The sequence below is a fragment of the Accipiter gentilis genome, chromosome 2 (assembly GCF_929443795.1).
Source record: "Accipiter gentilis chromosome 2, bAccGen1.1, whole genome shotgun sequence".
Lineage (NCBI taxonomy): Eukaryota > Metazoa > Chordata > Aves > Accipitriformes > Accipitridae > Astur > Astur gentilis.
This window is the reverse complement of record NC_064881.1, coordinates 46,162,379-46,183,966: the sequence shown is the minus strand read 5'-3', so window position 1 is coordinate 46,183,966 and position 21,588 is coordinate 46,162,379. Positions and strand designations below refer to the sequence as shown.

The 21,588-nt window shown below is 39.0% G+C and overlaps 1 protein-coding gene across 9 annotated transcripts in view; it reads right to left on the bottom strand.

Annotated features, from left to right (window-relative positions):
- PHF20L1 (PHD finger protein 20 like 1) overlaps positions 1 to 20,758 on the bottom strand; it is a 56,863-nt gene extending 36,105 nt beyond the window's left edge. For 2 of the 9 annotated variants that reach the window (XM_049821734.1, XM_049821770.1), the window contains exons 1-8: positions 20,627 to 20,758; positions 19,235 to 19,340; positions 10,684 to 10,855; positions 10,446 to 10,530; positions 9,565 to 9,653; positions 6,984 to 7,046; positions 3,125 to 3,332; positions 2,340 to 2,468 (exon numbers count right to left, since the gene is read on the bottom strand). In XM_049821734.1, the coding sequence (XP_049677691.1) occupies positions 2,340 to 2,468; positions 3,125 to 3,332; positions 6,984 to 7,046; positions 9,565 to 9,653; positions 10,446 to 10,530; positions 10,684 to 10,855; positions 19,235 to 19,317 (829 nt within the window). In that variant the 5' untranslated portion in view covers positions 19,318 to 19,340; positions 20,627 to 20,758. Of the gene's footprint in view, positions 1 to 2,339; positions 2,469 to 3,124; positions 3,333 to 4,983; positions 5,117 to 6,983; positions 7,047 to 9,564; positions 9,654 to 10,445; positions 10,531 to 10,683; positions 10,856 to 15,640; positions 15,732 to 19,234; positions 19,341 to 19,686; positions 19,987 to 20,626 lie in introns of those variants that run through there. The other 7 variants (XM_049821744.1, XM_049821779.1, XM_049821738.1 and 4 more) reach the window with 6 other exon arrangements.
- Between the last annotated feature and the right edge of the window lie 830 nt (positions 20,759 to 21,588).

The window sequence follows — 21,588 nt, the reverse complement described above, 5'->3', positions numbered from 1 at the left end:
TTCACTCAGTAGTGGTAGCAGAGGGAAGAGGAGCAAAGGAAGCACCTTTATTTTATTGAATGGCGAGCAAAGAACACCAGATGCAGCTGTGGTCCTTGTGGCAGACAAGGAGAACCTTCTGCAACAAATACTGAATGCCGAATTGAAATCCAGGAAACATTTCCCTTCAGACAGCCTCTTACAACCACATTATTTGCTCAGTTTCCTCAATACAGCCATAAGACACTTGGTAAATGAATGTTTTCCTAACAGCTACAATGCTTTATGATTCTTTTGTAGCCATTCTGATGGGTACACCAGCATAATTCCCAACCTTCCTTCAAATCTAAAGGCTCATGTCGCAGACGCAAACAACAATTTACAAGTATTTCAAGCATAAGAAATACACATGTAGCAAGAGAAAGTTTGATCATCAGCAGTTACATTTTCAAAATACTCTATTATATGCAACAATAAAAACCTACTACTGTATGAGTTGCAAAAGTGCATTAATTTGAGAACAGCTACACAAGGTAGCTACCAAGCATGACAAATTTCATCTTGTAATTAAAGGATTAATTCACTTTCGCTAAAAGGTAACATATTCTCTGCCAGCAGAGTATGCTTTCACGGAGACAGAGACACACTGTTTTTAGAATGATAACAAAGTCAACGGCTGCAACATTATGTTTTCTGATTATTCAGTTCAGTCTATATGAGCCCGCCCAACTGCTATTATTCTCAAAAAGCTCCTTAGAAAAGTAGAATCTATCCACTAGCACAGAAAAATATAATTTCTAGAGCTACTGGTCTTTCAGCTGGTTTTGGCATCTTCTGCTACTAACTGCTATTGGAAAGAAATTAACAGGGCTCTGTAAATATATAACAACAGTATATATATCTTATACTTCTACTGCTCATGGGAGACATTATATTGGGACTTAACTGAGAGTTTATGCAGTATGGGCAAAGGAGAGTAGAAATAAGGCTGATAAATCAGACATCTGTTAACTTAGTACTAAATAAGAAGCCTTCCAGGAAAGAAAATCCTGGAGGCAGAAGATGGGTTTTTCTAAAGACTGTTTGCTTCATATCATGTTCCATACTGGCCCATTTCATTTATTTTCTCCTTTAGATTGAAGTACTGACTGAGAGACTGAAACAGAACCATACTCATAAGAAAACTGACTAAACATCCTCCACTGCTGACTTATGAAAGGTTGGATCAACCAAAACAAGTCTGAAAAAATGCTCATCACACAGTTTACTAAATCAGATTATTTTTATCTTATAGAAACAAGAAAGACTTTTTATATGAATGACCATACTCTAGCTACTACAAAAAAATAAACACACACACAAAAAAACCCCTCTCATCCATAGCATAGAAAACTTTGCCAGATTTCACACAAAATATTATTTACTAGAATAATGAGTGGAATGCATTTCTATCTTACCGTCTGTCCAAGGGGGCCCTGTACCCTCTGCTAAGGGGAGGACGTCACAACTTTTTTCCACCCAGCTTTTGAAATGCGTGATACTTTCCCAGCACAGGTACAAATTACCTCATCCTAAATACCGACAGGATTAATGCTGGCAATACAGTTTGCTTATTGGGAGGCATGGGGGAGGAGAGATACAAATTGAAATAATTTTTTCACAGTTAAGTAAATTTCTATTGAATTTTGGAATAAAATGCATTTTTCAACTTTTAAAGATAAGACCAATTATCTATTATTCCATTTCCTTTTGTATAAAATGTATTCTATAGCTTTCTATTCTATATTTGCTTTCCATTAATAACTTTGAGTAATAAATGTGGGGAATGAATGCCTTAGACACCGAAAAAAACATTTCAGATCATCATTGCTTTGATTTGTAGCTAGGCTTGTATACTTTTAAATGACATACTGTAAACTCTTTTCAGCATCAGTTTTACTTCACAACAAACTATGACAAAACATTTAGTTTTTCCATAGCTAACAAAAGCTTTAATTTACAGTGGTAGTATGTAACTCGTGACTGTGTTAAGAAGTTGTACAAACCCCAAATTGACCCAATAATGTAGAAAACTGTGCAGCTGGAATTAAAACACACTCAAGAAATTCATCAGTTCAGGATGGCTACCTTCCTAAAAAACTAAAAAGACCAAGCCTGAGACTATTCTTTGAACTTATGAACAAGGTAGATTTTATTACCATTTATAGATTTCTTCAAAATTCCAAACATGTAAAAGACTGTAGTGAGTATCTGCCTCATGAATGTGATTTTATCAGTCTACTTTAGTACCTTATGAGTAAGCGTGTATATTCCACTACATGAAAAAGGAAAAAAGTCAACAACAAAAAAAAGTATTTTACCAGTGATCTTGTTAAGACGAGCTCTCTTTGCCTGAAATGAGTTGCCTAGACTACTTTTCCTCTTGTGTGATAACGTGCTCTCTGCCTGCACAAAGGCCATCTTTGGAACATCCACTACAGGAAATCCTACTTTTAAACACAAGAGAAATCTAATAAATGCATGTTTCATAAATACGTAACAACACACAAAATACTTCAATATTTCAGAACTCCTATTACAATTCTGCAGTAAAGAAACTTTAAATTTCTATTAAAAATGAAAGTGACACATTCTGAAGATTTAGTATTACACATTGAAGCATTAGATGCAGATTACCTCAAAATTTGTAATTTTTACTCAATATTATGGAAATCAGTATTAAAGACTATTAAAATGAACAAATTTTTATCAACCTAGAAATAGTTTCAAACAACCCTTAACATGGATATATCATCCACACTGGAATTCTTTTTTTCTTAGTACAAATTCAGGGATTATCTCACAGGTAACAGAAGATGCAGGAATATGAACCAAAGCATACAATTAAGTCATTCAAAAAAATTATGTTCTGCTCTTGTTAGAGCTAGTTAGAAATTTTGCACAAGGAGTAAATGCTGACTGAACGAAATTTATCTGATGATAATTGTTTCTAAACTGATTAATGTACCATAAAGCTATCACAATAGCAAATGAAACATCTTCCTCTAGAAATACTAGTTATCATTTAACTGCAAAATTAACAACAGGAATTCTACTTCAACATTACAGAAAAACCTATTTAATCTTTTATAGAATTTGTTTTTACCAAATGCGTCACTAGATGTAGGCTCCTCTTCCTTTTTTTGGACTTCCTGCATGATTGTAGAGGTTGAGGTTTCTTCCTTTTTTGAAGGAACTTTTAGCCATTTTCTGTCCTCTTTATCCTTATTGCTGTTTGCGCTGGTTCGAGGTTTACTTCCTGCTTTGTTCTTGGCTGCTGCTGCAGCAGCAGCTTTGACCAAAGCTATCCAATCCTCCAAAAAGGAAAAAATGGTAAGCAAGTATTACAAAGTGCCTGAGACTCAAATAGAAAATACTTATAAACCCAGTGAAACTTCATCTAGAAATGTTCAAGAGCAGTTGAATTTATTTTTATAGCTACTACTCAGAGAATGGTAAAATGAGTTTCCCAAATTGCCTAAATAAACTTGAAGTATTATCAGTATGCCACATGAATAATAAGCAAAACGAAAAAAACTTCAAAAAACACTGTGTATAGAATTCTGGCTGCACACATTCCCTGCTACCTATTTTATATGTCATAGCTTTAGAAACCCAGAAGCTCCCAAACCCAGAATGCTGGGTTTTTTCTTACCCTTCTGGCTGTGAAATACACCAATTCCATTGTTGCTGGAATTTAACAATTATTCAAAACTACAATCAACTCAAAGCATGATCCAGCAGCTGCATGATTGGGCAGAGTTCTTCCTGAATTAAACTGATAAAGCGGGGATAACTCTTACCTAATTATATGTGTTTCTAGAGTAACTATAGATAGCACTCTCTTTGTATTACATAATACAAGTTTCATTCAACAATTTCAATAAAGTGCTCTATAATATGACTGAATTTCACAGTCTACATTTAAGATAATAAATCTGACCATACAGAAACATGCAAGGAGTGCACAACAGAATATACAGCCCAAATTAATCTACTTTTTGGCATGTAGATGAGGTCTAGCCACCCTATAAGCCAATGGAGAAAAGTAAATACTTCCAAGGCCGAGCCACGCTCTTTCCACTAGTCCAGAATGACTCCTGCCTTATGTCTCCTGGATGTCAGGGATCAATCTGATCGCAAAAATTTTAACTTGTTCCTTTTTACTGAAGTATTTTTTCACATTTTCTATAACATCAAGGTACACAATTTTTCCATGGAGAAGTAATATGCGATATAAAAACCAATAGCAGTGTTCATCCTCCACCAGTAAGAATTACGCATCTGAGTGTTTTGAACAATAATTAATTTACTACATGGCAATTTGGCTGTAACAGTATTTGCAGATTTGTACTACCACGTATAAAAAAAGGTACGATAAAGACTATTTTTTGTCTAGTTTTGCATGAGTGTTTTACAAATAGTAATTTCAACCCCCCCCCAACTGTAGACAGACTATATTTTATCCTGGACTGTTTCCTTATTGTTATGTTATCATACGAGGTACCTAAGTTTCTTGATTTTATAAGTCTTGTTTCAATGCAACTTTTTCCCACTCATTATGTATTATAAGCCTTTCAAATTTCTGTCCTATTGAGGGTTTCTTTGCCTTCGACGTATGAGAAAAGTATAATACAAAATACAAAGCATCACTTTTCCTTGTATTATGCTTTTCCTTTTCCATAGCTCAATACTTTTAAATCACTGCTTTACATAGGTTATGCTTCTACTTTGCATCAAGCTATGTACTTAGAAACACCAACAGTTTTGATTCCTCTAAGATGAAGTGTTCCGTGTCCAAACTGTCAATGCAAGATGCATACACTCAGTCTAGCTAGCAGCAGCGTTTGGAAGTGCTTTGGCAATGCTTACACGACAGGCAACTACCCAGGACATTTGGTGACATGCCAGCCACGAAGAGCGTGTCTAACTGCCAGCTGCATAGTCAATCAAAAACACACATACCTCTTTTTTGGCCAGCCAAAACGAGCACACACATTAGCTCCAGTCCATCCAGAGCCTTGCCCATCCAGCAGGACAAAAAAAGGATTGAGCTATTTGTGCTGGTGAGGAGTTAGGAGACCTGAGAGTAGAAGTCTTACACTGTACCCTGGCCAAGGGATGAAGAGGATCAGTAAAATGGCTGGAGCTTGGATCTTATGATAAAAATGGGAAGCAAAGGAAGCGCAGCCTGCATCAAAATAGCTTCTAAAGAGCATTTTAATTTTCAGACAAGCTAAGCACCCTGAAATCGGACGCTTTCAGAAGATACCTAGCTTTAAGGACCACACTGAACTAAAGTATCCTGTTCTAATGGCAGCTGTACTGGTGCAACATGAAGGGGGTTTTTGTTTGCATTTTACTTCATTGTTTGGATACTTAAGACATGGAGCTTACAAAGGGTAGCAGGACACGTATAACAATGAAGCAAACAAAGGTTAAACATTCAGAAGCCAGAGCAGAGCGACATTAATTATGGCGATAGTTATATTTTTTTCCTAGATTAACATGCAAATTTAAACTCAGTGAAGAGAACCTCGAGTGGGGGGTAAACAAGATTATCACAAGAGCTCCCTTCCAACCTCAACAATTTTGTGATTCTGAATTGGCCAGAAACTCTGTGGGTCCATTTTTATTTTGGCTCCAGAGTAAACATACAGGCACTAAAGTGGCATAGGTAATTCCTGCTTTTTAACCTTGAACTCCTGTGGAGCAACTGCTTAGCTGCACAGCTCCTGACATGTTTAGCACCTCAGATGCTAAGGTGACGATATTTCTTTTGAAGAGCACAGGAACTCCTCCTTCAAAAAGGATATATTTGTGCCTTTTTCAGAATTTTTCAAAAATATTAACAAAAAATGGGAAAATAACAGTGGGAGCCTAAAGCACAGTGAATTCTGAAATCTGTCGCAGGGTCATTTTAAGGTATCTACTCTGTCAACCAGAATAGAGGACACTAAGTATCACAGATATAACAGAAACTAGTTGCAAATCTTTAATAGCAGGATTTTTCCCAAGAGCATTCAATATACACAAAGCCAAGGGCCCAAATATGAACACATTAGCAATTCGTAACATAAAAGCAAAATCCTCCTAAGAGAAGTTTTCCCTACTTCTCCCTCATGTCCTGACATTTTCCCCCTATTGGCTGTGGTTTTATAACTCTGCACCAGTTACTCTGCACCATGCAGCCTGATTTCCTGCCTCCCACAATATCTCACCCCAGTGAGTTTCTCATTTATGTATATAACTTAACAAAAAAGAAGGAAATACACTTTTTTTTTCCCTTACTAGAATTCATCTTTCAAGTAAGCTGAGAAAATTGACAGGAGAGAAGTAATGGGACACTGTAGTTAAAAGACAAAACATTACTTTATCACTACTGAGGAAAACTGTCATTATGCTAATCAGAGTCACTAAATCAAAGCACAGGAAATTGCACGATCAAGAAATATGTTAGTAGAAATTACCCAACAGCCTTACATATTGGCTAAAACACTTGTATTTTAAAATATTCCCTTGCGTAACCTTAAACCTGCAACAGTGGGAAGGCAAAACCAGAATAATTTCTAAAATCCAACCCTTGCACGAATAGAATTCACGCACACATCGTTCTCCCTTCACCTGCCTACAACCACCACCTTTTTGCTTCTCTAGAGTGCTAAAGATTCGGCTGTTTTTCCTCTCCTGACACATCAGAACTCCCAACTCCCACACATTCATACATACACATACATAAAACATCATCAATCTATTGACTGGCTGGTTCCACATCAAGCCTGGATTCCTTACCCTCACCTTTCAATTCTAAACAGTCTGCCCCACCTACATCTTGGCTCACATTGTCTCCTGTCACATCTTCTTTTTTCCTCTGTCCCAATCACAAATCCATGCTTTTTCCTCAGCTTCCTCTTCCTGTGTGCCAAGTCCCCTCCCTCTCCTTCAAAACCCTCCTCAAAACTCACTTCTTTTGGTTCGATTTCCGTCACTAATCTCAGCTCCGGCGCTATCTGCTCCCTCTCGCGCGCCTAATTACATCGAAGATAAAACAAAAAACATGAAACAGAAAAAGTAAGTTATCCGAATACTTCATATGTGCTCTCACAAGGGCAGTCTCAATATCCCCATCTTTTTTTATTTTCTCTCTATACTACATTAGCCACATTTCTGTGTGATTTCAATTAAATTGCTCTTATCTGCAGAGCAACCTAACCTATAGTCTCATTGCATTGAACCACACAAATATTTTCCACTCTTTAAAAATTTTGCCTTTCCACCCTCACAGCTGAGTCTTATTAAAACACACTTCTGCTGCAACTCAAAAATAGTTTGAGTGTTACAGTGTTTACAATCTCTTCCTTTAAGACATGCTAAGCTCAAATCAAAGAATTAACTAGTCTGTATTTCGCTTCCTCCATGTAATTCAAATTCTGCATGCTTAGCACACACCTTCCAAACAGATCTTATATTTGTTAAATTTGCTAATGCACTAGCACTTGAAGTATCTTAAGCTTACGCTCATCTCTTGAAATGTATTTTTTTTTCCTTTGGAAACAGATAAAAAAAACAAGCCATAGGTTTAAATTAAGCATAAAGTGTTGGATCTGCCAACTCAACTATTTTTCAAATCAAGTTATAGTCTTGGCTTTTTTTTTTTAAGGTTTACATAATTTTTAGTAAATGTCATCTTATAAAATAAATAATGCAAAAACCCCAAAACATCCATTTAAGTTCTAGGCTTAGACAAAGCTCCGTTTCAGAAAACTGATTTTCAAACCAAATCTTAGATCACGTTTTTATTCTTAAATACCACAAAAATATTTTGAAAAACAAACTTATTACCATAGCATAATGATATAGGAGATGTTGCGGGGGAAAAAAAAAAAGTATCTTTGCCTTTGAAAACTACAAACTTCATGCCTATCTCTAATTTTGCAGAATGCAATGCTATGACTAGTATAAATTAGCATTATAGAAAGCATAATTGGTGTTCTTGCTGCAAGACAACTTAAAAATTCTAAATTCATCTCAGAAAGTGTAAATTTGGCCCCCTTATTGTTTCTCAAGACTTCACTGAAGCGACCTACATTCAGCCCCAGAGATGCATGAGACTGACACTAAGTCTCAATTACTGAGGAAAAATCAGAAATAATAATAATGAGCTGGTCTGCCACCAAGCATGTCTGGATGTCAAAACGGTTGCTAAGGAATGGATTTACTTTTTTTTTTTTTTTTAAAGCTGAAAATGCCTGTGGCCTAAGAGTAGTAACTCCAGATTAGACACAACATAGCTCCCTAGAAAAAGTACAAGACAGAGTAAGGGACTTCACATTGTCACAGAAGGGCTATTTCAGTTCAATTAAAACCACATTACCCAAGTTTTCCTTTTTATGAAGTAAAATTAAATACTCTGGCTTCCTAACTCACTGTCATACTGAAAGTATTGTTTAAAATATTATATACTGGTTCAATAGAGTTATTGTAAGACTGCAGCAAGAAGCCAGTGTTAGCACGACTAAGGATTTCAGTTCAACCTGTTTAAGGAAACATAGTTTAAATAGTGCAGTGTTGCCTGCACAAAGCTCCAGTGTTCTTTGCATAGATGATCAACTCTAGCGTACAGCTACCTGTAACCTGGAGGGCAAGATATAGAAATGCTTTCAAGCCAATTTGCTATCCATCTGCCCTTGTTACAACATAGTTACCAACAGTAATTATTAAATACCCAAATTTTGTTCGCCAAGTTAGAAGGAGCATTCTGAAGAAAACTGAGAGCAAATAAGAGCATTTTTTTCACATTTCTTTCAATTTCAGTGAAGTAATTTCTCATTAACTATGAGAATACAGTTACCATGCAAGTTCAATGCAATGGCATTTCCACTGAAAGCATGTAACAGTTTTCAATGCTGTTTTCCTTTTGCAAGGAAAGATATGCCTAGTGTCTAAATCATGTCCTCTACTTCACAGCCTCCCTCAACTTCTATTCAGCATCTCTTCTTTAACAGCAACTAGATATTATCAGAGATAAAGAAATATTCATCTGTCTGAATCCCCAAAAGTTCTGATACAGGGGAGAGAATACCCACAGAACAGTCATGTTAATAAGAACATGTGGGCAAAAAGCTACCACAGTAGCAAACAAATGAGATGGGGTGGAGGGTGGGGAAGAAAAAAATGAATGGAAGAAAAAAAATAAAATCAGCAGCACAGACTTCTGACAAGCTAAAGCTTTATCCTGAAAGGACACCAGAGAAAAAGGTCTCTGGATGACCCTGGGTTTGTAAACTCTGCAAGACAAAACTCTGGGAACAGATTAGTCAGCAATGGAGTGTACGGCAGCTAGGCATTTCAGAGAGAGGCAAGACTACTTGAGCAGCATACTCTGGGGCATCATCCATAAAACTCATGAAGCAAGGCAGTGCAGGACCTAGAATAAAGACTGTAATCTAAAACTAGTTGTGCTAGATAGCATTTTTACTATCTTAAGATATTTTAAAAAAAAAATCTATATAAAACCTAATAAAGAGATACCTAAAGTATTCTTACCTGCCCTTTTGCATCCTCTGGCATAGATTTGATATGCATCCTCTTAAGACATCGAATAACGCCATCATAGAACTGTACTGTAAATGTTCCTAGAAAAGGATTGATGTAATCACTATGAGTAGTTAAGAAACAAACACACCTTGTTACTATGAAAGCTTTAGCAAAATGTTTTGTAGGCTATATGAACAAAACAAATAGGTGTTACCTATTGTCAGGATAGAGAATTTTAAGACAAAACCAAAACTGACAGCCTCAATGAAACCCTGCTTTTATATTGTTACTCTTTGTCCACTTGGACAATTTCAAGCATGTTTAAGCTACTGTGTCACTTTTGCTCATAATTCATTGAAAGAATGATGTAATATTTAAGTTGCCACAATAGGGAAACAACTCAATTCACAGTCAAATCCTTGCTTACTTTAAACTACAGTAAAAACTTTGACTTCTATTTATGTTCATTAGAAATATCACTCCATTGTGAAGTATTGCATCTAAGGTGTTCCTTTATTTCCCCATTTCCATTGCTTTTCTTCAACAAACAGAACTTTAACTATACGTACCATTCCTAAAACAATTATGAAAATTTAAATATATTGTTAGCCCAAATCAACAATAGTACAAAACACTTGTAACACTGTGCACAGGATATTCTTCTCATCACTGAGAAATCATTAAGTATTTTGCCTTCCAGGAGAAATTCCAGTTTTCTAATTTCAAACAGATAAAAGACAAACCTCTTACTAAACTTGATAGAAACATTTTCACTTAATATTGAGGCAGCGAGGAAAACTTTATACACATGTCAGTTTTTTAACCAGACTACAGCTACAGCATAGCATATGCAAACAGTCCTTACCAATGGACCACACATAAATACATACCCTCTTTATTAATTGCTTCAATCTTTGCAGGGTAATATCGACAGTCTGTCCAACGAGCTAGGACTTCTTCTCCAGGTTTAAAATCCTATTTTATACAAATTTAGTCATTAATATTTTAATCATTTAGATTTTTTTCTAAAAAGAATGGAACATTATGTGCTAGAGAGATTTAATGTAGGAAAACAAGTAGGACGGTTTACAAAAAAAAAGTCAAAGACAAAATAAATGTGCCACTTACGACAAATTCTTCATCATCTTTCAGCCCTTCTTTCCTCAATGCTGGTCGCTCCAAGGGTCGCAACCTATTGCTGTCCCAGTAAATCCACTCGTCATAGCGATGACTCCAACGTTCAAAATGGACCAACATCTTCCCCTCTTCATAATCTATCTTCTCAATACGAGATGGATACCTTGAATGATAAACGTAAACTGATAAATTTCAAAGCTTTTTCAAAGGTGTTTATTATTTTCATACAACAGTGCTTACATGACCATTCAGAATATATTAACACCTTGTACTGAGAAATCTCCAAGTCTGAAAAAGATGAAGCTACTAAATTGATAGTAAAGTAACATTTACTTTAAGAGTTAACTACACACATCAGTGATATGTCATCAGCTTCATCCTAGTCAAATGATTATACACAAATTTAAACCTCAAAATCCCAGAGCAAAACTGCCTGAAATTGGCATTAGATGTTTGTGCTTATCAGTTTTAAAACCTGTGTCTGTCTAAAGCAAAATCCTGTAAGAGTTTGTTTGCTTCGGGATGGAAAGGATATAAAATAGTTTTAGGAGTACATTCATTACTTTTATAATACAAAATATTTAATCAGACTATAACATTGATTCCAGACAAATCTGAGCAACTAATCAAACCCAGAAGTCAACATAACATTCTTAATCTAAGCCATTTACTAATTTATAGATTAGCTTCCATGATTTCACTGCCATTAAATTTGATTCCTAGTGACTATTTTTTAGCAGTCATCTCTTTTACTCCACATGCACTAAAATGTCAGTCTTAATTAACACATGGATTTTACTCTCACCAAACACTATATGTGCTCAGTAGAACTAATCAGGACTGAGCTGCAACCAGATCAAGTTTTAGGCATATAATTTTGGGTACGGCATAGATGTAGTTTAGGAACCATAAAGGTTGAGGTTACATTTGGAAGGAAAAATGGCAAATTTCTCTAACTTCAACAATTACTGTTCAGTCCTACTATTGCTGTTTCACCAAAGTGATATATTTCACAAAATTGTAGTAGGGGAGCAAGGCACAAACTGGTTTTGTCACACTACTTCCTCCACTGTATGAAATGCAGAGAAAATTGGAACGAGGCAGAATTCAGGTCCTTCTGCGCTTCACAAGAGTAGTGAAATGGATTCAAAAGTGCAAAGAGTTAAAAAAAAAGTTAGATCAAATTTTCTCCAGAGTTTATATTAGGGATGGTCTAAAGTTAACAAAACACATATTGAAAAGAAAGACCACACTAAAAGGACAGATGTCTTTCACTTTCATTAAGAGACAACCTTTTTCTAACAAAGTGCTACTGTGGAGCAATAGTAAGAAAGCAGAGCTTGAGCAACCAATTTCCAGTCCTACTGAAAATTCCATCAGCTAGAAGTGCAACTGACATATACAGGAACCCTGACAACGTTTTCAATTTTGAATACTTTCTCTCCAAAATACTGACAGTGCTGACAAAGGAGTCTTTAACAGTACGCTCTGAGTAAAATATAAGTTCTCAGGAAATACAGGCTTTCCTTGTTTTCTGGTGACTAAAACAGGTCATTAAAACAAAAGGTGTCAATCTCAATTTGGTCCTTCATTTCTCCAGTCCTATTTCTTCAGCTGCAGTGATGCATGCAGCTTCCCAACTTCTAACTATCTTGGGACTTCCTGAATGAGAAAAACTCTCTCTGATTTTCTAGGTTACTATTGCAACTACTTCAGCCACATTTCACCCTTGCATCAGAATGCATAGACAGTCCAGCCTCTTGTTGCATTTCTCTCATCCATACATTTCAGAAATGCAAAATATTTTCATAGCCGTTCTTTAAGTTCCCAACTTCTTCTCACTGAACATTGAAAACAAACAATGAAAGTCTTAATCTCAAACTGGAGACTCTCATTTGCCATCCTACTAACAAAATCTTTTTCAGGTTAGGCGAACTCCATGCAACTTCTTTCAGAGGAGCAACAAGATCAGCCCCCTTTCCCCGCCTCAAGCAGACTGACAACAACAATCTAACAAGAACACTGAAGCTGATGTTATATTGTATCAAAACAGAAAGTAAAACTCTTAAGTCAAAACCTGAATCCCATCATCAGCATTCTGGTTTAACTTTGAACAAGGCTTCAAGAAAATAAGTCAGCCAAGAGGCGGTTTTCCTCTAAGCCCTGCCTCTGGCGACGCCTCCTTCTGAAGTCCACATGCTGCTACGTTTAGGAATATTATTACAAAATAGTTTTTTCATCATCCCAAGTGTACCAATTTCAGACTTCTTATAACTAGACACCAAGTGTCAGAATAAGCAGGAAGAGCAGCAAAGCAGAGGGAAAAGTTAGTTACTACAGCAAATGTATGAGTAGTGGTGTTACCTAAAAGAGTTCCAAATAGAAGTAAAGGATGACAGAGAAAGCATTTGACAGAGGGAAAGAAGGAAAAACATCAGAAGAGCAAGAGGACAGAAGTTCACTTTGTAGCAATCAAAAATGTGAGCCTTGTGCACAAGCACTGAAGCTGCAGTAGTGAAATGGAAGGCAAGAACTATGCTGCTCTTTCTCACTACAGTTGGAAATCTCAGGTTCATCAAATGTGAGCAAGGTACTGATGCAAAACTACGGTTATTTAACAAAATGCAGGGACCATCAGCCAAAAGACAGAATTCTCCTTTTCCTATCCATCTACAATGCAAATACTCTTTTCCCATTATGCTGCTACCCTATAGCGGTTCTCTTGCTACATTTTTATTGCTGTTATGGCTGGTAGCTTTCACTGGTCATGGTCAGCAAAGTCACCATTCCAAGCATTGCATGTAGAAGACAACAGAAAGGATAAACTGGCAAAATATGGTACGCTGTACTGGAAAGAAAAAACTGAGTGAGAGAGGGAGGTAAAATACAGAGTATGGTTTAGAGACAGATGTATAAACATTAAGACAGTTTAAAGGAAAATTCAGCAAGCCAAGAATCAAGACGTTAATATATATGGGGGGGATAAAGTGCAAAGCTAGCATCAGTTAATAAAAAAAGATATGCAAAATATTAAGTCTCATTAGGGATCACTCAGAGGAAATGCAGCACCAGGTATTTATTAATTTCTCTTTGATAGATACAATTTCTGCTATCAAAGTCTTTTTAAAATGTCATTATTAGTTCTGAATCAAAGTCCATGATACTCATTTTGCACAGTTAAATCTTATAATAATCATATCATCACATAATGGCTTTATTCCAATAATTTATGTTTCTTCAACGCATATTAAGACAGTGGTTGCAAGATGAATATAGCCAAAACCTGCACTCAACTCCAATCCTCAGAGATGGAAGATTTAGCAAATCTTTGAACCACACAAGCTATATACAATTGGTTATTAGGCAACCCAAAAATAACTTTGTATGGATTTAGCAACAAGCTATTACCCTCAGTACCCACTAAATTTAGCTACACAATGTGCTACAAATATGTATAAACAGCAATATTTCACAATACTGATCCCATAGTAGAAAAGAGCAGAACATACGTATTGCAGAATTTACTATTGCAAATTCTGCACTGCACATTTGTCTGGTGTTACAGCTTTTTTACTTTTACTGAAAATAATCAATTTCATAAACTGCAAAATCATACAAATATTTCAAAGGTAAGTATGCGTTTCCTGCTAATAAAATGGCAACATAAATTTTTTAATCCGCCTCTCTAAAGAATTATAGTAAGAATGCATATCAGAAAGCTTTTACTATGGTTAAGAGCAATGTTTATATTTATTCTGTAGAAAGAAGATTAATATGAAGATGGTTACATCTCATACACATAAGAAATTTTATGTAGAAATTCCTTCCATCGCAAAGCTACAAGTAGGCACTATGAAGAAGTACTACAAAGGGGAATACAAACATCGCTTTTTTTCAGTACTGAAGGGTAACGATGTTTAAGGCCCAAACAACCTTCCAGTCAGGTTAATTCTCCCCATTCACCCCCAGCAAGTACTCCACACTAAGGGATCAGAATGAATTTGGTATACAAACAGATTTGCCAAAATTTGTTCAGCACAAACCAGAAAAATACACTCTAAAAAACCGAGGGAAAAGTCTTTAATTTTCACAGGAAAAAAACCCCAAACAAAACAGACCATCATACTCCAGTTCAAAAATGAAACTGTTCTTTTTGTGGGAAGAAACAATAACCTGCAAGTTTTGGGTGTGTGTTTTTTAATAGTGTGCTGGAAATAGTATTTAATTATCCAAACAAAGTTTAATCCAAATTTCAGGGGGGGTTGTTGTTCTTTTTTAAAGAACAAAAAAACTATTGTTAGCTGATAGCATTTGCCCAGTTTACACATTGCATGTTCTCCATTCTCAGGTTCTACTGATTCCGACCCATAAGAATTATGCAACATTTTTGTAAAGCTGCAAAATTGAATATGGCTTACAAATTTTACACTATGAAGCACCAGTCAGACAACAATGGTCCAACGTTCATATGGAAAACCTGCAGTTTTCATTTCTTGACAGTGTAAAAGAAAAAAAATACCATTTTTTCCAACACACTCTACACACGTTAATGGCGACACAGACAATATTTTTCATTTTTACATCATCACCGCCTTCCTTTTCACCCTTCAAAAGTAACCAAAAAGCGGAGAATTGCCCTGTGAGCTGGGACAACAGTTATTTCAGACTGTAAAAAAGGATGCACAAACATTAGTAAATTTGCCCATGTTTGCACCTACAAACTCTAGAAACAGATGCATACTTCCTGCCTTCACAGTAATGGTATAAAAAGTCTTTCCTTCTACTTTGTAGAGGATATAAAACCAGATACCCTTCATTCTGACTTCTCCACAAAAAGTCTTCTTGTATGTGCAAAATCTGCAAACACCTATTTTTAACTCCCCGGTTTTTATTACATATATTGTATTATATCAATACAAAGCAGAATCTTCATAGTCCTTTCAAATACCTGGCTGTCAGGAAACCCCATCAACTGAAATCCAAAGCAAGGACTACAAAATAAGGTTTCCCAGTCTTACAGGCAAAAAGCTTCCTCCATACTGAAAAAAAAGAAAAAAATCCATCCAGATAAACAAATACACCAAGTCAAAGTGCTGCTGTTCTGATAACTAACTTTAGTGAGCTGTTTCCATTTCAGAACTGCAACAAGGGTCACATATCTGTGCTTCCTTCATTACCTAACTCATAGTTTAGAACAAGCAGATTAATAAAGACTACTGTCTCAGAAAAATAACGACTGTTTTTTTCAAAGCAACATCTGGCACTTAAAGGACAACCAGTAGGGAGCTAGAGCCACAAAAGACATAAGAAAAGAGAAAAAAAGGAAGAGGTGCATCTTTAAATACATCAGCCTTGCAGAGACTGTGTCCTACTTGTGGGAGCTAACAGCTTAAGAACCAGTCTTACACATGGATGCATACTTTCAGGTAAGTGCAGTTTTATTGCTGTTTAATTTGTTTTGTCAGCGAGAGGTACAGGGGCGGGGGGGGGGGGGCAGTGTGTGCACATGTATGAGGTTTTTATGAGATCATAAGATAATTCAAGTTGGAAGGGACCTCAGTAAGCCTCTAGTCCAACCTCCCACTCAAAACAGGGTCAGCTATGGGATCAGACCAGGTTTTCCAGAGTTTTATCGAGCCCAGTCTTGAAAACCTCCAATGCTGGAGACTCCCCAAACTCTTTGGGCAACCTGATCCACTGCTTGACTGTCCCATGGGGAAAAAAGCTTCTCCTTCTACCTAGCCTGAATCTCTCTTGTTTCAACTTGTGCCTGTTGTCTCTTGTCCTCCAACCACGCACTACTGTGGAGAGCTTGGCTAAGTCTTCTTTGATGACATCAGTGCAGGTATTGGAAGGCTGCTAGTGGGTCTCCTGAAGCCTTCTGCAGGGTAAACAAGTCCAGTTTCCTCACCCTCTCTTCACAAGTCGTACTTCTCCAGGCCCCTGATCATCTCATATATATTTAATAATTTTCTATTATCAGTCAGTCCCATCTCATTTACTATCTGCTGACAGATGATCACATTGATTTTGATTAGCGCTGCATTTCATAATTTGCTTTAGTGATTTCAAATTTAACAGTTGGTACAAATTCATTAGGTAAGATGACCTCCCCTGTAACAGTATACGGTTGCACTTGATAAAGAAGTAATGGCAGTTACTTCCACAATAAAGCAAAAATAAACACGCTCATTGACAGCCTGTCTTTGCTGATCAGTTTGACCAGGCTTTCTTCTACTCGGTAGCTGTACATGCCAAATGATATCACTGACCCAAACACTGTCTGCAAAAACTTCCTCATTTAAAAGTACAGAGTTTTTAAGCAATAAATAGTCAAGGTACACAATAACCCCTCCAAAGTTTACAGAATTCAAACAGAACACCAGATTCCATGAGATGATTTTCAGCAACTACTACGCAGATGAAAATTTAAGACCTGCAGAAGTGCCTCAAAAAGCAAAACTATAATTTACTATATTTTTTTCCCATCCTCTGGAAGCCTTTCTTAACATTTTAACTGGTCATGACCACTGGATCTTTAAATGACAGCAGGCTTTCAGAAAAACGGAGAAAAGAACTAAAACCCTTTCAAAGGCTATTTTTCAGCAAATGTTCTCAATTTGTCACTTGTAGAAAGAGTAAGCTAAGCAATACTACTGCTCTTCAATTTTGGTTTTGTTAAAAAATATAGAGATTTCATGGAAGTTCAGCAACTTCATTTTCTTTAAAGTATGTATTTCTGCATGCAGATGAGGGGAATGCATACAGCTTATATATAGAAAGAATTTAAAAAACATCCACCACCCCCTTATGCAACAGAAAGCTAAGGAAAAAAAAAAATCCCATGGACTATTATTCTGGCCCATGTCACCCGAATAATAAGACAGTAGGCTTCCTCTAACCAGCTCTCTGGTTATGTCCATGAGTATTATTTCGTTTGAAAGAGTCCTGTTTGTAGTGTTCCTGTACCTGCAAAATTTTAATATTAACTGTCTGCTCCCATATATGGCACCACAAAAGTTCACAAACGTATAAACTTGACCTCTTCTACCTGGTGGTCCGAATTGAATCAGTTCCTAGAAAGTTCAGGATAAAATCTATTCTGCTTGAAAATACCAAGCAACTCAGCTGCAGAGCTTGCAACAGGGCTCACACCTGACAAGGCCAAACCTAGACAAGTACTCCAGAACTGACATGCGACCTTTCCTGTGAAAAGGCTGGCCAGATCTGATACAAACTATACACTGCATATTCAGAGAGTTTTTTTTTTTTTTTGATGCAATTAAGCTGAAGCGGGTTTTACATATTAACTTTTGTTATCTGGTTACATTAACCAATTATCTCTAGTCACAGAAGATGCTATAAAAAGTTTATTAAAATTATTTTATTTTTATAGCATTATTCAGACAGTTGCATGATCTTAGCATTCAGTTATAGAATCAGTATGTTGAAAACCCACTCTACAGCAACAGATCAGAACAAGAACTGTTCTGTAAACTGTATTTTCCTTTAGAGATAGTTTATTAAAACAAACACCTTTGCTATAGTTAAAACCAAAGCTCTACAGATAAAAAGTTTAACCCAACTTTTTATACAGAGCATATAGCTACCGAAGTAAGCATGTAAATAATACACAGACTTCTCTATCACATAACTTAGAGTTAGCAGGATCAGACATTTACAGGAACACGCTTAGCTCTCTAGGAACGCAACAGGAAAGCAGCTACAGGCCTCTACATTTCTTAGCCCTAATTAATCAGAGAGCAGCTAAGAAAAAACTGGGTAGAAGCTTCAACTTCCTCTGTCAGCTACTTTAACAAAACCAGGGATTTTTCAAACTGAAAGAGCATGGCCAGCATACATCATGAAATTAGCCCACTTGCATTAATAAAATTTTGACTGACAATTTATTTCAAAAGAACAACTCCTTTCACAATACACATGCTGTGTAGCATGATCCTTATGCCCACAAGTTTCCATTTTATAGTCTTGACTCTTACGATATGACTGGCTGGTACAGAACCAGAATTTTAAGTACTTCATTCCTCCAACTGTTTGATACAAATACAATCACACTTGCCTAGTCCACAAACTCCGATTAAGGATGTTGGTTTTTTTTAAAGTCAGTTTTGTGACTTATGAAGTGTGATAACTGAATACAAAGCAAATTTCCTTGCATGCCTTCAAACTAAAACAAAAGAAGTCTTTAGTCACAGAAGTTTGCCACATTAACGTACTGATCGTCTTGCACATGACGCTGCATTCCACGCTACTCTGGAAATGTTCTTTGCTTACTACAGCTGCACAAGCATCTACAAGCAAACAAACGAAAACTTGTAGAAAATGTTAGTTTGATTTCTGAAGAGAGAATATTTTCCTAAAAACTAACAGTTTTAAGAGACTTATTATGTGGAAATTCATAAAGTTCACACGTGAGGCAGTCAATTAATAAGCGCACTAAGTTTTATAGTTAGACATCAAAACATAAAATATACACAACATAATTATGCTCTTAGCAAACACTGCACAATGTCTTCCATACCATTTTTGTAAATAGTCCAGTGCCTCCAAACGAGCACCAATCTCAAATGTGATTCCAGGACGATTCGGAGGCTTTTTACTCATCTTGATATTTTCTTTTTCACTACCTTTGGATAGGGGGGGAAAAAAAAAAGTCATATTAAAACATGTAATGTTGTCTAAAACATGTCACTGACAGCAAATATATTCCAGAGGGTAGAAAAGATGTGAAAATTCTATCCTGACATTCCATTAACTGCTTAGTTTTCAGAAGTACAGACAAGGCCCAAAGGTGGCATTAAAAAAAATTCACGTTTTTATTCAGATTTCTTTCCCTTCTAAAAAAAACCAAACCAAACAAACAACTAGTCATCAACGATAAGAAAAAAAAAAATAAAATCTGGTGCTCATCTCTGGAACTGTACTGCATTGTAATTCCTTGACATACTTCTGAGGCATAATTTTAAGAGTTACCTAGAGCCAAGGTGCGTTCTCTCCTTTGGAGTGGAAAGGGTAAAAAAAAGAAAAACCTGCCTTACCAAGAATAGAAATTTAAAGATGAACACGGCCTAAAGGCCAGGCAAGATGAAATTAGCAAAAATAAAAACAAACAAACTAAAAAAAGCGATCTTCATCCTTTCTATGCGCTCCTGAGCCTCACTCACAGCACCGAGTAAGTTTCAGTGACAAGCGCCTTTTGACGGGTTTTTTGGCAATTCAGTCTCCGTTTAAAAAGAAAACAAACAAACAAAAAAATACCAAAAAACCCCACTCTTCTGCCCCGCTACCACCGCTGTTACCGTGACTTTCTGAGCTACTACCACCTCTGCCATCCCGAAGCACAGAGCGGCTCGCCGCGGGCGCCTGCTGCACGCCCGCTGAAGACCAAGGGTTCCAGGCTGCAGGGCCGGAGCCTCCTCGGTCCGGTCGGCGAGAGGAACGGCGCCCGGACCCCCAGTTCTTAAGCGGGGCTCCCCTCGCCAACGCTGGCACCGCGACGGGGGCCGGCCGCCGCGGAGGCGGTGGCCGACCCGAGGAAGCCCACGCCGCTCCCCGACCGCGGAGGACACAAAGGGGTCCAAGCCCGGCCGGCCTCGGAGCGCCGGAGGGCCGCCCGCCCACCCCCACCGCCGGCCGGGGGCCCGGCTCTCCCGGAGGCCCAGGGGAGGACGCGAGTGACCGCGGCCCGCCGGACCCCCCCCCCTCACACACACCCCCAGCCCCTCAGGCCGCGGGCAGGGCCCGCCGCGGGGAGGGCGGCGGGCGCCGCCCCGCCAGGCCCGGGCGCCGTGACGGGGGCGCCGGAGCCCCGCGCCGCGCCGGGCCGGGCCCGCCCGGAGCGGAGCGGGGAGGGGGGTTGGCCAGGGCCCGGGGCCGCCCGCCCCGCCGCCCGCGCCCTCCCCGCGCTCCTTACCGCCTCCTCCGACTCGCAAGGCAGCGGCGGGGCCTGTGGCGGCCCGCGGCCCCGGCGCGTCGCCCGCTGCTCCCGCTCGAGCGCGGCGCGGGGTGTCCGGCGCGGCGGCCGCCCTCACAGCCCCATCCTCCCCGCGCCCCGCCGCCGCGTCACCACCCCGCGACGAGCCCGCGAGGCGCGGCTCGGCGCCGCCATGCCACCGCCCCCGCCACGTGACTGCGGAGCCGCTGCCGCGTGACTCGGCGGGGCGGGGAAGAGGGGGGGAAGGGGGCGGGGAGAGCGAAGCGAGGGAGACAAAGAGAGGCGGTGGCGCGCGGTGATTGACAGGGCCGGCGCGCGGTGCCTGACTGACTGACTGACTGACTGACTGACTGACTGACTGACTGACTGACTGACTGACTGACTGACTGACTGACTGACTGACTGACTGACTGACACTGGGCCGGTTCAGCCCGCACCAGCCGGCGGGGTGTGGGGCCGTGGGTCGGGACCGTCAGCCTCGGCCATAAAATGAGGGGAGAGGGAGAACGGGGTGGGGGTGGCCACTGAGGTGGCCATAGCCTGCTGAGGTGGCCATAGCCAGCGGCCTGCCCCCGCACCAGCCAGTCGGCTGGGAGCCGCAGGGCAATGGCCTCATCGAGGCCTGCGTTTACCTCCCACCTTTGCCGGTGAGACCGGCTTTATCGCGACCCACGGATTTTCTCGTTTTTATTCTTCCCAATCGCCCACCCCCATCCTGCTGGGAGCGGGGTGGGGGGGAGGGGGGTGAGCAGCTGGGTGGGTGCTGTTGGGGCCAACTCAGTGCCGTCCCTTTTGGCACCCAGCGTGGGGCTGGAGGTAGGGACAGATTTGGTCAGGGTGTGCTAGGCTGGATTTACAGCTGCTACTTGCTGTTGCTGGTCCCAGTGCTGAATTATTTGCTCCCTTTCTTGCTGCACATTAAACCCCAGGGCTTCTTAATT